Source organism: Trichechus manatus, unplaced genomic scaffold, assembly GCF_000243295.1.
Source record: "Trichechus manatus latirostris isolate Lorelei unplaced genomic scaffold, TriManLat1.0 scaffold00043, whole genome shotgun sequence".
NCBI lineage: Eukaryota > Metazoa > Chordata > Mammalia > Sirenia > Trichechidae > Trichechus > Trichechus manatus.
The window spans coordinates 10,071,499-10,088,877 of record NW_004443979.1 but is presented as its reverse complement, the minus strand read 5'-3'; the positions used below and the strand labels follow the sequence as shown (position 1 = coordinate 10,088,877).

Genomic DNA, 17,379 nt, shown 5'->3' with positions numbered 1-17,379 from the left:
TTTGAACTATTTAGGTTCAGGCATAAAAGCAATCCTATGGGAATAATTTTTCAAAATATGAGGATTTTAGGGGAAGACATAATCTGAGACAGCAACATACACATATGACTTAACACATGACAGAAGGCAGATTTACCTAGAAGGTTGGAGAGACTAAAAGTAGATACAGTTGGGGCCCGAAGTACAGCAGTGTACAATAATATTCCTTGTCTCATAGAATAAAACAGCACTTACAAAATGCTTAGAGGGTACAATACTTTTTCTCTGTTTATATTAAAGAAACTGGTCATATGATCATTGAACATATGCTATTTCTATAACAATGGTAGCAAAAACACAAGCAGAAAAACAAATTACACGAACTGTAGAAACTAGCAAAATCTTTTAATTGAAAGAAAATATTACCTGAACTATCTGATCCACCTTCAGGACTACCACTTGAATACATGGTGGCGAGTTTTCCATCCAAGATAAATCTGAACCATCCATTACTGCCATTAGATAATTCCAAGGCCGCTGCATCACTCCAGATATATAAGCAATCCCTTCCCCTAATGATTGACCAGTCTCTCCAATGATATGGTTTCCCTTGCTGCAATTCTTTAGCATCTTCCTGTGGTTCATCTTCCTAAATGTGCAAAATTATTTAGTGAAGTGAGGAAAATAATTTCTATTTCAAATATTCAGACGTATTTTTAAACGTGACCATGAATCGAATTTAAAATTAAAACATCCTAATATTCAGTTATGTATAATCTAATATGTATTCTGATTCAACTAATTATCTGAACTAAATCTTACAACTAATTCCTAAAAAAAGTTAAGAAATTCATATAAATAATGATCTAAGTTATACCATTTCCAGGTATAGTGGTAAAGAAGATTAATGGATTAGTTCTATTCACAACCAGCTAATACATTTAATTTTTTGTATATGGTTTCTACAGTAATTAAGGGTTGAGGTTCATTTTTTCACATATGCTACCCAATTGTTCAAGCATAACTTTTTGAAAAGATCATCCTTTCCCAATCGAACTGTCTTAGCACTTTTGTACTAGCAAAATCAATTGTGGGTCATCAATCTACCTTTACACCATTATCTCACGTTCTTGATTACTACAGCTTTACAGTAAGACTTAAAATCTGGCAGAGTATGTTCTGGTCCATTAAACTGTCTATGTTTCTGTCAATACCACACTGTCCTAATTACTGTAGCTTTTGAATAAGCCTTGAAATCCCATGATGTACTTCTTTTAAATTTGTTCCTTTTCAAGGCTGCTGTGGCTACTCTGGGTCCTTTGCATTTCCATATGTATGTTAGAATTTGCTTGTTAATTTCAACAAAAAGACTGGGATTTTGGTTGAGATTGCTGTAACGTATTTCTCAGATGAAAGAATTCTAGGGTGTTGAACTCAAACATCATCTTTTGTTTTCCTTTGTTGCTGTTAAATCCCCAAGTAATTCTGATGATTAAACAGATTTACCAACCAAAGATACCACTCAATTCTACAATTACGAGCTATACCACAACATTCTCTCAAAAATATTACTACTCTGTCACTACTATACAGTACCAAACCAAATCAAACCCACTGCCATACAGTCAATTCCAAATCATAGCAACTCCATAGGGTTTCCAAGGCTGTAAAACTCTACAGAAGCAGACTGCCACATCTTTCTACCGCAGAGCCACTGGTGGTTTAGAACTGCCAACTTTTCAGTTAGCAGTCAATCACTTTAACCACTGTGCCACCAGGGCTCCTTAATACACAGTAAGCACTCACTAAATTTAGACTAAATCATTGTTGGCAATCAGTAGAAATGGATATGGCTTATTTTAAATTTATAGTCAATGCAAGAATCATTAATGGATACTAGAAAACAGTGGATGAAAGCTTAAAATGTACATATTTACATGGTCTTAAATTATCTCCTCACAAATTACTTATTAATTACAAAGGGAAAAGAATAACTTTGCAAAGTTACCAAACGGTTAGCAGAGACAACCTTAACCACGTGATCAAGTTAATATCATAAGCAACAGGGCAAGCAAACCCATGTGCCTCTGAGAAGGCACATGATGCACTGAGAAGGACAAAGCATCACCTCTACGGTCTTCCTGCCAAAAACACACAACCTGAATCGAATCATGAAGAAACACGACACAAACACAAACTGAGGGTCACTGTCCAAAATAACTGCTCTGTCCTCTTCAAAAATGTCAAAGCTAAGAAAAAGAGAATGGCTGAGAAACTGTTGCAGCTTCTCAGGGACATGATAACTAAATAAATGTAATGTGTGCTCCTGGATTAGATTCTGAACTAGGGGAGAAAAAAATGCTATGAAGTACATTAAACACAAACCAAACCCAAAACCAAACCCACTGCCGTCGAGCCGACTCCAACTCATAGCGACCCTATGGGACAGAGTAGAACTGTCCTATAGGGTTTCCAACACAACTGACAAAATGTGAATATGGTCTCTGGATTAGATACCAGTTTTATGTATCAATACTAAATTTCTTGATTTTGATTAACTGTACTGGGACAACATAAGAGAATACTTGTTTTCTTAATATTTAGGTGTAAAAAGGAGCACTATGTATCCAACTTACTCTCATATGGTATGTTTACACACACACACACATACACACACACACACGAGGTCATGTGCACAAATTATAAAGTAAATTGGGAAAAATGTTACTGAATTTGAATAACAGGTACTCTGGTATTCTTTGACTATATTTGCAACTTTTCTGTAGGTTAAAAATTGTATCAATTTTTAAAAACAAAATTAACCAAACTGAAAAAGAATTACAGTACTATTTTATACTGAATTTTATTTTCTTTTTTGTTTTTTTCAAAAACCACCATAAACTGGAATTAGATTTTTTCCAGAGAAACCCTATTCCTGACACCACTGCAATTAAGACCACTTACTTTTTCTGGTTTTGATTCCTCTTCATTCTCGTCATCAGAGGAAGGACCCGCCAAAGTTGACACTTTGCTAATCACACCAAGCCTGGCTAGCTGATCCAAAAATATATCACCACCTTTATCTACTAAATCCCTTATGATCTGCAAAGCTAGCAGGTGTCCATCATCATCATCCTGGGGCGGGGGTGAGAAAAAAGAAGTAAGTGGCAGCAAGGAAACTAACGGAAAATGATAAAAAATAAGTTTAGATGCCTGGAGTAGACAAATGCAATAATTTCCACAGAAAAATGATTTGCTGAAATTAGGACAAAACTTACTTTATTTAACACTATTAAAAAGAAATTAAAGCTACAGAAGTTACAAAAAAGGTAAGAAACTGACCTCTTGATCCAGAACAGTTGCAGTTATTTCCACTAGTATTGTAGGCAAATTGTGACCCACATCAGAATCGCAAACTTCTTTCAACAGCGCTTCAGAGCAAAAATGAATCATTTTTCGAATTAGAGCAAGACTCGCTTTCCTTAAAAAGTAAAAAAAAAAAAAAAAGTTAAGGAATGCATGATAAAAAAATGAAAATAATACAAAATGCAACTATGCATTAATGAAAACTAAAATCCAGTGTCACAGTTTATACTCTGAAGAGTACACTAGTTCATGTTTATGTTTATTTGTTAGGGCATTTAATCTATTTTCTATTATTACCAAAAATGACTACTTTTATAATTTTCTTACATGTGCTATTATTATACTTTATATTCAACCAGCATGAATGTTAACCTGCCATTATAATTTCAGAAAACTAAATGAACCATGATTAATAAATGGTATAAATTTTAAATAAACTGAATTTTCCTATAACCCAAACTAAAGAACTCTAACAACTTAAAGGATCTAATAGCTTATATGTAAAAGAAATTTTGAATTAAAAGTTATTTTTATTCTTTTTCAAGTTTAAAATCTGTGTTCACTGTGACAATATTTTCATATAAATAAAAAAAATGAGAGATCCTAGTAATCTCATGCCCCAGAATATTCCCACTGTTAACAACTTGGCATGAGTTCCTTGCCTTCTACACACCCAGAGTTTTGTTTAGAACATAGGAGATACTTAATGAAGTGACACAAACTAACTTCAATATTACAGCAAGCAATCCATTCTTTGAAAACAAAATACACACACATCCACACATATTTAAATTTTAATAGACTAAGGCAAGTCTGGAGCCCTGGTGGCACAGCGGTTAAGACCTCGGCTGCTAACCAAAAGGTCAGCAGTTCAAATCCACCAGCCGCTCCTTGGAAACCCTATGGGGCAGTTCTACTCTGTCCTCTAGGGTCGCTATGGGTCAGAATCAGCTCTACGGCAACGGATTTAGTTTTTTGATTTTTTCTGAGTTGTTCTTCCCCCATTAACATAAACTCACTGGCCCCTAAGTTTCCTATCTAATCTTTTGAGCTGCTGTTGTCAATTTGATCTTGTATAGACAGATCTTAAAAGGGCATAACACTCAAGGCAGACTTTCTTTACTAGTTAAGCTAAACCATCCTTTGGTTTTAAAGAATATTTTTGCTTTAAGGTTTAAGGATTATCTTAGAGTAATAGTTTCAAAAGTTCATGCAGCCTCTATGGCTCCAGAAAGACTGAATTTCATGAGAATTTGTTTTCTCACTTTTGAGCAGGATTTTCTATAGAATCTTTGATCTAAGTGTTCAGTAATGGTATCCAGGCACCATCCTTTTTAATAAAACTACAAAAAAAAGTATCCTAGTACCAGTTACTAAATAATCTTCTCTGAATCATCTGGTAAACCTCCATTATAATACATTCAATTCATATATATAATTGGCTCTATGGGGGGCTATTCTACTCCATTGATTTATACATTCTTCTGTTTATACTAGTTTTTCAGATTTTTCTTTAATAATCTCACCTATGTATTCTTCCAGATAAACTCTGAGCTATAACAAATTCTGTATTTTCTTTAGAACTGCATAACCTATGAATTAATTTTGGAAGAATTTATATCTTTAGATCATTTAATATTCTCATCCAAGAATTTATCCCTCAATCCAATGAAGCCTACATTTTTCTCTCAATCAAACTGTGATTTCTTTTTTAAATAAATGACACATAAGGACATCTGGTAGCTGAAAAGTAGAATCCAATCTTTGTCCAGTTACTGACACTAACTCCACAGTTGTTAACTTATCAGACCTCTTCAAAAGTCTGCGTAGCCTTTGTTCTAAAATAAAATGAAGACATTCTCAGTTTAACATCTTACAGAGAGAATAAGCAGGTTTTTACAAACTATTCCACTACTGATACTGCTATCCTCTGTTTTAAAGACTCCACTGATATGCTGTCTGCCTTTTATTTCATGAACAGACATTGTGCACAGGCCAACACAGATGATGGATAATGTCAATATATATACATGCATAGACCCTCCTTTAGATGTTTGAATCAGCAGGTACATTTATTCTTCTAACTAAATTTTAACCTGAAGTGGTAAAAGAAATTAGGTTGTAACCTATTCTCCCTTGTTTTTAACATTGCTAAATAATTCCAAAAAATGAAATACCATTTTTGAAATACTTCCAATAAATTAGGCAACTATGCCAAACATATAACACTTATCTAATTTTTATTCATATACCTGAAAAGAATTATATTATTTAATTATCCTCATCTTAAAAAGATGAAACCATTGAGATAAAGGTTAAATACACTGCCCACAGCCATCCATTTTAGATGTGGCAATGCTGGCATTTGAACCCACTTTGAGCTGTCTCCAGAGTCTGAAGTCTTAACTAAGACATATGCTGTCTTCCTAGCCACAATTAAATGTGTCTGCTAATTATTACCAGGGAAAGTTTAGCAACAACCATGCTAAAACTGAAGTTGTGTTTAGATAATCTTCAAGCATTTAAAAAGATGACAAAAATAACAATACAGTAAAGGAACTTTGCTATATGGTAGCATACCAATTACGTACCAATTATAATTTTTGACAGCTTTATCATGAAACAGTTCTACTCCAAATACATCTTAAGATTCTTTTATTGGCATGACTGCTAGTCCTCTAAAATTTCAGACCAAACTATCTTATTCAAAATTGAACTTGTTCATTTCTTATTCCTTATGATTCAAGCCCTTCATTTAAAAAATAAATATGGTCATACAAATGCCTACACCTCTGTAGGTATTTGGGGAAGAAAAAAAAACAAGTTCTTAAATGTTTACAGTAAATTACTTTGCTGCCAAATCTCTCCTATTTAAAGCTGACTGCTTGTACTTAAACATCAACTCATAATACTGGTATTTGAGGCACTTGAATCCTACAAGACTATATGTTCTACAGTTAAAATGACCAAAATCACATTCCTTATCACTTGGCCAAAATGCTTGCAGTCATCCTTTCCCCGTTCCTTTCCTTCAACCCTCACATCTAATTGTCACCAGTCCCTACATAATCCAATTCCTAACCTCTTGAATCTGGTCCCACCAATCCATAAGTGGTCTGCTTCCATTCTTGCCTTCCTCCAGTCCTTTTCTTCATCCTGCTGCCAAAGTGATTTCTAAAAATCACAAATCTGGCTGTGTCAAATTTCCTCACAAGTGTTTAATAATCCTTCTTTAATGGTGGGGTAAAGTCCACGCTCATTAACATGGCCTACGAAGTCTTCACAGGTCATAAAAGGCTCCTGCAGCCTACCTTCTTAACATTATTCACTGAGCTTTCTAAACACATCCTATACTGCAGCAATAGCAAAATACTTAACAATTACTGAAAAAACACTCTCACTCAATCATTCTGTAAATATCCACTGAGTACCTACTAAGCACCAGATCCTATTCCATACATCCTTGCCTTTACAGGAATACAGCAGTACACATTAAGTTCAGTTTAGAGGGGAGACAGACCATAAACCCAAACAAACACACAAAATTTTTTAAAAACAGCCAAGACTTCAGATGGCATAAACTCTGCAAAGACAATAAAACAGGACGATTGATATAGTAAATTTTAATTAAGCAGACAAACTCCAGTGGGTAGAACATTTGAATTAAGACCTGCCACTGGAAACAGCCAGCCATTCAAAAAGATCTGAGGACAGAAAGTTTCAAGCAGAGGGAAAACAAATGCAAAAGCCCTAAGATAGGAATCCTCTAGCAGTGTTTCAAAAACAGAAAGAATGCTAGCATACTGTAGTGTAATAGGTCAGGAGTTAGATAATGCTAAATGAGGTCAGAAAGTTTGGTGGAGCTTAAGTAAGGCCTTGGAAACCTGAGTTAGGAGTTGCGTTTTAGTCTAAGGCCAAGTGGAAGCTGCTGGAGGGTTTAAACCAGGGATATAATTATGATTTTAAAAAATTCTGTGTAATACGTATGAACAGATTACAGAGGGGCAAGACAGAAAAAGAGCAAAGAGACTAGTTAAGAAGTTACCGTAGTAGTCAACATATAGGTGATATTATAGCATGGATCAAAAAATTAGTAACAAATAGATAGAAATGGCAGGCTATGGACATACTACAAAATGAGAGCCACTAGGACTTGCAGATGGATTGACTCATACCTCTGTGACTTTGCAGATACTGCTGCCCATCTATATTTCCAAATTTATCTGCCTAGAAAACTCCTAAGTATCTTTTAAATCTCAATTTAAATCTCACTTTTGCACAGAATCTTCTCCAATTTACCCAGCCCAGTTAGATGTTAAACCATCCATATTCCCAAAGAGCGCAGGTTACAGGTCTACTCTATCACTTACCACTCTGTATTGTTACTTATTTGTCTTCATCACTAGCCTGCAAGAACTCTGTAAGCAAAAGCCAAGTCTCATTTGTCTGGGTATCTCTTTCACTGGCCATCTCTCACTGACCCTACCAACAAGCCTCCATGAAACTCAATTAATGTTTGGTGTACTTATCAAAATTTTCTATAGCCTTGACGTTCAGAGAGCTAAAAAAATGTGTTAGAAATCTAATCCCTTTGATATTCTAAACTACTTCTGTTCTTAAGTCAGATCTGAAGAAAAGATGGCTCTCCCATTCCCAATCTAATTTTTATTCTTATCATACCTTTTTAGTATTAAACTAAACCCCAAAATCCTTCTGGAAAGGGGAGAATAAATAAAACTATATAACTGGCAAAAGATAAATAAGAAATACAAATAGTATAAATAACTACCTTATTGAAGGCAGCATAGTTTGCTGAAACGTTTGTGCAAACACTGGCAGTAACCTTTTCAAGTATATGGGTGCCATTTCTGGATCTCCTTTGGGCTCATTACATTCTTCTTCATCTTTGTTTGTATCTTTCTTTTTCTTGTCATCTCCTTTATTAACTGGACACATCCAATCACCTGCAGAAAAAATACTTTTCAATGAAATAATGTTTGCAATCTTTCTCTTTCAAGGAAAAAATCTTAAGATGTGCCCAATTTCAAACTATAATGATCTCTAATTAAAAATAATTAAACTGGAATTAGGCCACTGTATTTATCAAGGTGCTTGTAAGAATACTAAACAACACTAGCACTTCCAATGAGCTGAATCACAAATTAAGGAGGTAATTTTGGACACTACACAGATACCAAAAGATACTTCACAGAGGCTCTGCATTAACTCAGTGAAAACCTATAAATTTGGTCGAACTACTTTGTCTACATAATATCCAACTTATCTTTATATGACATTCCCATACTCCATGAACTTTTGATTTGATCATCCTGAATTCATGCAGCCATAGCCTCAAAAAACAGAACAAGATGATCTTAAAGATTAAGCAAATGTAAGGGTATGCCTATATAATTATTTGACACCACAGGAATAGTTTATTTGCACGAGGTTAATATGTCTACAAAAGCTACTTCTGTGGAACTGAAACTGAAAAGTAACAGCAGAAGGTTTACAAGGAAAGAGTCTAGCACTCACCTGGAGACTGAAGAATAGCTACTACTTCACTATGGCCCCTTTCTCGAGCTTTGTCTAATGGAGTTTTCCCATCTTCATCTCTCAGGTCTGGGTTTGCACCGTGCCGTAGCAGAGTCTAGAGAAGAAACGCATTAAATTTGGATATAACAATTAATATCTTATTTCTCTGATATTCAACTTTCCAAATGAAGGATTTTCCAGAATTACTGAATCAAGCCGATATCAATCCAAATCTCTGCCTTTGCACTTAATCACCTTAAAAGTGATCTATTCATATTCTCAAAAAGCTATAGATTAATTTCACTTGGTTATTTAATATCACTTCAAATTAAGTATGTTCACATCTGAACCCATCATTTTCTCCATCAAACTACCCCCCACAATTTCTTTACTTTCAGAGGTACTACTAATCAATTTGTCACCTTAAATTAAAATCTGTATTATCTGATAGTAATCATCATCATCATTTTCTACATAATGCCATCTTAGTTATCTAGCACTGCTATAATAGAAATACCACAAGTAGATGGCTTTAAGAAAGAGAAATTTATTCTCTCACAGTCTAGTAGGCTAGAAGTCTGAATTCAGAGCACCAGCTCCAGGGGAAGGCTTTCTCCCTCTGTTGGCTCTGAAGGAAAGTCCTTGTCATCAATCCTCCCCTGGTCAGGAGATTCTCAGCATAGGGACCCCCGGGTCCAAACGGTGCGCTCTGCTCCCAGCACTACGTTCTTGGCACCCTCCCCACTCCCCACCTTTTCTGCCAGCTTTTATATCTCAAAAGAGATTGACTCAAGTTACAGCCTAATCCTGTAGATTGAATCCTGCCTCATTTAACATAACTGCCTCTAATCCTGCCTCATTAACAGCACAGAGGTTAGGATTTACAACACAAAGGACAATCACATCAGATCACAAAATGGTGGACAACCACACAATACTGGGAATCATGGCCTAGCCAAACTGACACACATTTTTGGGGGGTACAATTCAACCCATAACAAACGCCAATTACCAAGTTAAGTCAATTCTTTGACAAAAACATCACCATTATCTGTCCTTCATCTCTATTCCCACTGTTACCACCCTAAATCTTTCAGGATATATTATTTAATAATTTACTAACTGATCTGTCAATGACCTTTTCTCTCTTAATACATTTAACTCCTAAATTCAAAAGCTTTTTCACGGACTCTCTACTGTTGACTACATCATATTTTAATTTTTCTGTTTTTTCAAAGCACTCCATAATCCAGTTCCATGATTCCTGTAAAAACTTACTTCTCCCAATTGCTATTTCAGGCTAGTTTCTTCACTGGCCTATAACACAAAGTCATTACGTCAATCACCATGTCTTTGCTTCTATTTTCTCCTGGCAGCTTTATTCCCTTAAACTATCCAAATATTACTCATGTATCCCTGCTGGCTCTATTACTTAATGCTTTTCCTAAGCACTTCAAGTTTCACTAATTTGCCCTTTCTCTGCATCAGTGCAGTTATTTTGCAATGAACTATAAAACTGAGGTCTTAAATACTAATTCCTATTGTTCACCAATTTTTTTAATGAACACTGGACTCTCCTCAGAAGACCGTAAGCTTTTTTGAACAGAGAACATAGCTCACATTTTTCCTATACTTTCAGAGCAACAGTTTTTGAGATTTGTTACGATGTAGTAAGTAGTTACAGCTGACAACTAAGTGAATACATACACACATCAGGAAAGCATGCAGTAGTGGTTAAAAAAATTCCAGAATTAAACTGCTAGAATTTGAATCATAATAATTCAATATTTTATTAAATCTAGAATGCCACAGATTATTAGATACATCATTAAATACCGCTATGAAAAAGAAAAACAATGCCAATTAAATTTTGAAACAATGCTGCTTATTCTTGGATTTTTTTTTTTTTTTTTACCTTATCGAAACTTTTTTAAACTTAGATTTTTTTTATCACTTGGACAAACATAAATGAGAAAATATGAATGAAATACAATAGGCATTTCTGTAACCTCTTTGCATAATTATTCTTAGTTTTTGATTCACAGTCACCAAAATTTGTGTTTGTACACACAATACTGTCATCTGGGCCATAGAAAGTATTACTGATGCAGCATATCTTTAGTGTGCTCTTCCACTGGCAGAATATTTCTTCCAAGTTACTAAAATCCACTTTGCAATTTTTGTTCCATGAACAGGCAACTTCTATCTGGCCAACAGCAATTATAAGATATTTTCCTATTTCAGAGATATTAAAATGGGGGGGGGGTATCTTTGAATCAATTACATACCAGAAATATCTGTGAAGACTAAATGAAATAAAAATAGGTAACATGCTTTAGACACTGCCTGGCACAGAATAAGTGCTCAGTGAGTATTACCTATTACAGCCTATCATTATCAATAATGGCAGCTGAAGCTCACTGTGGGCTACTGCATAATCAAGATAGATTAGGGTTAGAAATAACACATTTGGCTCTTCTCTCTCATTGAACCACTAATAACTGCTAGCCTATTGCACTGGTGCAAATGGTTAGTACACCTGGCTGCTAACCAAAAGGTTGAGAGTTTGCGTCCACCCAGAGGTGCCTTAGAAGAAAGCCCTGGTGATCTACTTCCAAAAAATCAGTCATTGAAAACTACAGAGTACAGTTCTACCCTGCCACACATGAAGTTGCCATAAATCAGAACTGACTCGATAACAACTGGTGGCAGATAACACGGGTCAAAAAACAATGGCTCAATACATCTTTTTGATTAACTGACTTTAAAGATATCTGAAAGAGAAACTCTAAAACCTCCTTTGCTGATTCAGTGATACTTAATCACCCATAAACACAACAATTCTAAAAACCATCATAAGACAGAATTCAAGCTTGAAGAAACCACTTTACCAAAACGTTTGAAGAAATTAAGTAAGGTGTTAAGAAAAATTTCCCTGTAAAGATAACAATAATAGCAGTTACCATTTGAGTATCGACAATGTGCCAATTACTATAGGAAGTGCTTTACACATATTTTTTCTAATTCTAACTATAATCATGCTAGGAATATAATAGTATACCCATTTCACAGGTAAAACTGCAAGTCAGACTTGCCTAAGGTCACACAGCCTGGTGCGTGCATGAGCTGGGACTTCAATCCAGGTGTGCCTGACTTCAAAGTGGATTAACATTGTACCATCTCAAATTACTTCACAACAAGAAAATTCTAGAGACCTAGGTCATACATTTGGCTTGACCCTTATCATTTGACCTCTCTGGACTTCGATTTCTCCCTCTGTAAAAAGAACTCTCCAAAGACCTATGTTAGTCTAAGAGTCAAAGATGCTATGAGTCTTCTACAAATAAAATACTTGCTTTATTGATAAACAGAAAGAGTAGAAATACATACAAAGTTATTCATTGCCAAGAGAAAGAAATTGGAAACAATAAAGTGGTCAACAATACATGACTGCTTAAATACACGTGCAGTACATCCACTCAGTATAAACAGAGACGTAAAAAAGAATTATACTGCCTATGTACTAATATGAGGAGCCCTGGTGGTGTAGTGGTTAAGTGCTCGGCTGCTAACTAAGAGGTTGGCGGTTTGAACCCACCAGGTGCTCCACGGGAGAATGACGTGGCAGTCAGCTTCCATAAAGATTTACAGACTTAGAAACTCTGTGAGGCAGTTCTACTCTGTCCTATACAGTCAGTGTAAATTGGAATCGGCTCAAAGACAACAGGTTTTTTTTTTGGTTATGTACTAACAGAGAGAGGTCTCCAACATATATTATGTGAAAAAAGCAAAGTATAGATTAGTGTATATAACATGTTACATTTGTGTAAAAGGAGGAAAACAAGCATATGTATTTGTTTTTGTTTATATGTATATTAAGAAACACTGAAAGGATAAATAAAAAAGCTAATAATAACGCTTACTTACAGTGAGCAAAGGGGAATGGAGTGGAGATGGCATGCAAGACTTATCAGAATAAAAGTTTTTAATTCATTCTAATTTTGGAACCATACAAATGTTAAAAACTAAATTAGTACTTTAAAAACTTGGATTTTACCTTTGCTACCTGAGGTCTTCCAAAACATGCAGCATAATGTAATGATGATGACCTCTGACCTCTATTAACATCAGCACCTCTCTCACAAAGAAATTCTACCTGTAAAATTATAAAGAATCATAAAGTTGCCTTATTAATATTTCTATCTTTGATTTAAAATAAAAGCCGCTATTCATTAGCTTACCATTTCCTGAGTTCCAAAAGCAGAGGCCCAGTTTAATAGAGTCTGACCCACATCATCCATAAAATTCACTTCAAAGGCTGGATGTTTGGAGGGGAAAAAAAAGAACACACACAAAACTTGTTTTTAAAGGGCAATAAAATAATACTGAACTTTTCTAAAACTTGAATCATTTAAATATTTTTATTAATAATTCACTAAATATAGAGCCAAGAGATTGTTTTAAACATTTAGACCTATTATAAATTAGTAAATAATTAGCAAACCTAAGATCTGCTAAGAAAATGTACCCTAGAATTTCTAAACCATTGAGCATCCACAAGACCTTAAGCCTTAAAAATAAACATGAAATAAGAGGAAAAAAAAAAAACTAAAAATATAATACAACAGAGTACTGGTTGCATCATTCCGTAACTGTGGAAAAGAAAATCCATGTCTACAATCAAAATAATGCAAAAGAACGAGTCTGATGACTCAGAAGTGTCTTTCACCAATTTACATTTGCTAATCACCTCATCCAGCAAACTTAAAAAAAGAGTTATTATATATTCTATAATTCATTCAAGTCAGTTATCCATCAATTTTGAGAAAACAGCAGCCCTAAATTCAATCTGCAATTCACCTTAGAACGGGCAGACTCTCCTTCTGGTGATAAAACAGATAAAGTGCCAGGTTTACAAAAGCTGTACTCATTCAGTAAGCATTTCCCGAGATTTTACCATGCCCTGGGCTACCAATTATGTAATAATACATGAGGGACACAGGAGATATTGCAGGGGTTGGACATTCTGTTATCTGGCACACTTGCTGAGAATACTGTCCAAAAACTAGAAACTGCCTATGTAATTCCTTAATGCCACAGATTTCTTTTTACTGTTTAAGAAATATTTTCCAACCTCCTGTGTCAATTGCATCTATAAGTGCATCGGTATCTTTACTTCGAATACAGTCTATAAGCTGCCGATGTGAGCGTTCCCCAGAACTATCCAATCTCCGAAGCCCTGGAATTCTTCCTGTAGATCCAGCACTAGACTTTGGCAAAGCCTTGCGTCCTTCAAATAACAGCACCAAGAGAAGGTCAACCAAACGCATGGTATCAAGCACACATCTTTCATCACCCTGAAGTGCACTTTCAATTGAATCTGGAAGCTCCGACCTCAGAAGATCCTAGGGAAAAAATGGAGGAAAAAAGTTCGATATATTTGCATTATACAAAAACACTTTCTCTAAAAGATTGAAAGGCAAAGATTCAAAAATATTCTTACATGTGTTACTACTGGAGAGCCTCTGCAAAGTGTTGACAGCAAACTTACAATTGTAGACACCTGGTTACTCAATTTGGAGTCTGCAGCTGTGGAAGGTGCTCCTGTGGTGCTGCGACCTGGTTTGCATGCTGAAGATGGCCCTGATGCAGTACCACCAGCAGCAGCCATTCGAGATAAAAGCTCCTCAGTTAATCCATGTTTGGCTAATGGAGCTGGGTCAACACCACGACGGGTAAAACGGTCAGCTAGCGAAGCAAAACATCGCAGAGCTCCATCTGAAACCTAAAGATGTAAAGAATAAGCATCTGGACAAAATCCACCTAAAAAGCTCCAATACTGATAATTTCAACAATAACACTAAATGAAAGGCAGCTATAGCAAACAGATGACAAGTACAATCTGCCTACATTTGAATCCTGGCTCCACATTTTGCTAACTGTATGACCTAAGCAAGTTACTTAACTGCTCAAGGCCTCAGTTCCCTCATTTGTAAAATGGAAACAATAATATTACCTACAGCCCTGGTGGTGCAGTGGTTAATAGCTCAGCTGCTAACCAAAAAGGTCAGCAGTTCGAATCCACCAGCCGCTCCTTGCAAACCCTATGGGGCAGCAGTTCCACTCTGTCCTGTAGCGTCACTAGGAGTCGGAATTGACTCGACAGCTATGGGTATGGGTAAGTATAGCTCATTTATCTCAGTTTAAATGAGATGATACATGTAAAGAACCTAAACGAACAGTAAAAGCTCAATAAATGTTAATCATTACAATTATGTACAACTTTTCCAAGATAATCTATGATTATCAACAGAAAAAAAAATCTGAATAGTAAAAAGGCATTAAAAGTTAAGTCATATTTTCTAAATTATGCTAATTCAATAAAAATTTACACAAAATAACATAAAAACAAATATTTCATGCTACTTCAGTGAGGTCTTTCTTAAGTCAATAAAATTAGAGGAAGCAGAGAATGTCTAAACCGAGTGCAAGTGCAACTTCATGAAGTGATTCTATATTTCTATAATTCTTTATATTTTAAGAACACATGCCGTGTTTATAATTAAAAACATCTCACTACACACATACAGAAAAAAGTTTACCACAAAGAGATAGAATGAGAGAAAGAGAAGATGGAATTACCTCTACTTCATCAAGTGAAAAGTTCAAATTACAGTGTACCATAGTTATAAATAGTGGATACCATCACATAACGTTTTGAAAACTTAAAGTATGTAACAGCAATTTACCTGATGATCTTCATGCTTTAATAAACTAGACAGAGATTCTACACAAATCTCTAAAGAAGAATCTTGAGGTTCCATTTTGCCACAGAGTCTCGATACCACAGCCATGGCAGAGTGCAAAGTATCTTTATGAACTAGGTGTCCACTGTCACGAATGAAGGTCAACACACAATTCAAACCACCAGCCTCAAAGACGGCTCCTGACTCACGAGTGCATATCAGCTCTAATACCTGCAATAATAAAACAAAATTAACAAGAGGGTATGATAAATCCATTTTTACATTTCAAGAATCACAGGAAACATAACACACCCACCACATTAATTAGCAGCCACATTTAAAAAAGCAATGCATAAAGAGAAAAAAAAAGGTAAAGTGAAACAGATGAAATTAATTTTAATATTTTATTTAACCAAATACAGCCAAACGTCATCATTTCAACATGTAATCAGTACAAAAAAGATATATTTTACATTCTTTTTCCATAGTATGTCTTGAAAATTCCATGTGTTTTTATAGTTATAACACATTACAATTCAGAGTAGCCACATTTGAAGTGCTCAATAGTCAGACATGGTTATTATACTGAACAATGCAGGTTTAGATGGTAAATCCTGCATGGCAAGCTAAGGAACTACAAGTAATTTAGCAAAAGTCTGTAAACCTCCTAGACATATAAGAAGGTTCAATAAATGCTATTTACTGCTATTATTGATCACCCTCACACTTAATCTTTGAATATCAAAAAATCAAAAGTCAACTTTTATTTTCTAAATTATGTCAATGTTTAAGGTGTTCGGGTAAGACTAAAGAGATAAAAAAAAAGTCCACAGACTTTATAAGCATACCAGAAATTTAGACTTTCTCCTATGAGCAGGAAAGTGTTTTACACAGGGAAATAAGATGATTACACTTTCAGTTAACAACAGTGTAAACAATGGTAGGACAGTTTGGAAAGAAATGAAAAAATTCCAGCATTAATGATCAAGAAAGGATACGGCCTTGATTAAGGCAATAGAAACAGGAAAAGACAGACAAGATAGACAACTAGAAAAAGAGTTAATCATCAACTACAGGTGTGGTGTGGAGGAAAGGCAATCAAGGATAAGCATGAAGGACTAGGTGGAAGCTGATACCATTTACCAAAAATACGAGTTTTCCTGTAGCAACAGATAAGGAGTTTAGACATCCAGGTAGAAATGTCCACCTGGCCTTTAAATATGGGGACTGGAACTCAAGAGAGAGGTCAGCACTACAGAAGATAAGAGAGGCACATACAAATAAACGGTATGAAGGGATAGATGAGACCGCCTAGGGAAAGTATACAGGTAGTCCCCAACTGACAATGACGTTCCGTTCCTATGACTCTATTATAAGTTAGTTCTGGACATAAAGCAAATACCTTTTTTTATTTTAAGTTTTCATTATTATCGCCTTTGATCATCAGTATCTTTATAAATCCAATCTTTACTTGTCTTTAGAGATTGGCATGAGAATGATAACATCAGCAAGTTACACTCTGCAACATTATATGTAGTACATATTACTAATGATAAGATGTTAAAAAAAAAAAAAAGACAGTAGTAAGTGCAGTTCATTATAACTTAAGTACATCTTAAGTGGAGAACTACCTGTATATGGATTTAAGAAAGTAAAAATAGAACCTTAAGAAATACTATCACCTATGTTCATGGCAGCATTGTTCACAATAGCAAAACGATGGAAACAACCTAGATGCCCATCAACAGATGAA

At 35.1% G+C, this 17,379-nt stretch overlaps 1 protein-coding gene across 5 annotated transcripts in view; it reads right to left on the bottom strand.

Moving 5' to 3' along the window:
* The window catches only part of HECTD1 (HECT domain E3 ubiquitin protein ligase 1), a 103,731-nt gene that overhangs the window by 51,637 nt on the left and 34,715 nt on the right, over window positions 1–17,379 (bottom strand). For all 5 annotated transcript variants that reach the window (XM_023731488.1, XM_023731486.1, XM_023731487.1 and 2 more), the window contains exons 4-13: window positions 15,630–15,857; window positions 14,384–14,665; window positions 14,015–14,285; window positions 13,122–13,198; window positions 12,938–13,036; window positions 8,881–8,995; window positions 8,135–8,309; window positions 3,322–3,460; window positions 2,944–3,114; window positions 406–628 (exon numbers count right to left, since the gene is read on the bottom strand). In XM_023731488.1, the coding sequence (XP_023587256.1) occupies window positions 406–628; window positions 2,944–3,114; window positions 3,322–3,460; window positions 8,135–8,309; window positions 8,881–8,995; window positions 12,938–13,036; window positions 13,122–13,198; window positions 14,015–14,285; window positions 14,384–14,665; window positions 15,630–15,857 (1,780 nt within the window). The remainder of the gene's footprint in view (window positions 1–405; window positions 629–2,943; window positions 3,115–3,321; window positions 3,461–8,134; window positions 8,310–8,880; window positions 8,996–12,937; window positions 13,037–13,121; window positions 13,199–14,014; window positions 14,286–14,383; window positions 14,666–15,629; window positions 15,858–17,379) is intronic.